Genomic DNA, 337 nt, shown 5'->3' with positions numbered 1-337 from the left:
TGGAGCAGTGAAGGGACTTGTAGAGGCTTGTGATGAGGGGCCGCATGCACACAGTGTTCCCGCAGAAGGAGCAGCAGATGCAAAGGTCCTGAGATGGGATCGAGCTTGAGGGCTTTGCCACAGGCCATATGGTCACCTCACTGCCCCTTTCCTTCCTCCACAGCCAAACGCCCAGCACCAGCCCGGCCCACCATGCCACCGCCCCAGGTCTCCAGCACCCGCTCCTCCCCTCCAGCCCCATCCCTGTCCCCTGCCTCTGGCAGTCCTGTGATCCCCCGGGCTCTGCCTCGCCGTCTGGTTGGCAGCAGCCTCCGGGCCCCCACAGTGCCACCCCCAC

The 337-nt window shown here is 65.3% G+C and overlaps 1 protein-coding gene across 2 annotated transcripts in view; it reads left to right on the top strand.

Moving 5' to 3' along the window:
- Positions 1-337, top strand: part of SH3BP1 (SH3-domain binding protein 1) — a 17,985-nt gene that overhangs the window by 11,783 nt on the left and 5,865 nt on the right. For both annotated transcript variants that reach the window (XM_005883220.2, XM_014530848.1), the window contains exon 18: positions 164-337. In XM_005883220.2, the coding sequence (XP_005883282.1) occupies positions 164-337 (174 nt within the window). The remainder of the gene's footprint in view (positions 1-163) is intronic.

This window comes from Myotis brandtii, unplaced genomic scaffold (assembly GCF_000412655.1).
Source record: "Myotis brandtii unplaced genomic scaffold, ASM41265v1 scaffold78, whole genome shotgun sequence".
In the NCBI taxonomy this organism is placed as follows: domain Eukaryota; kingdom Metazoa; phylum Chordata; class Mammalia; order Chiroptera; family Vespertilionidae; genus Myotis; species Myotis brandtii.
The sequence above is the reverse complement of the archived record's forward strand: the minus strand, read 5'-3'. Positions and strand labels throughout refer to the sequence as shown.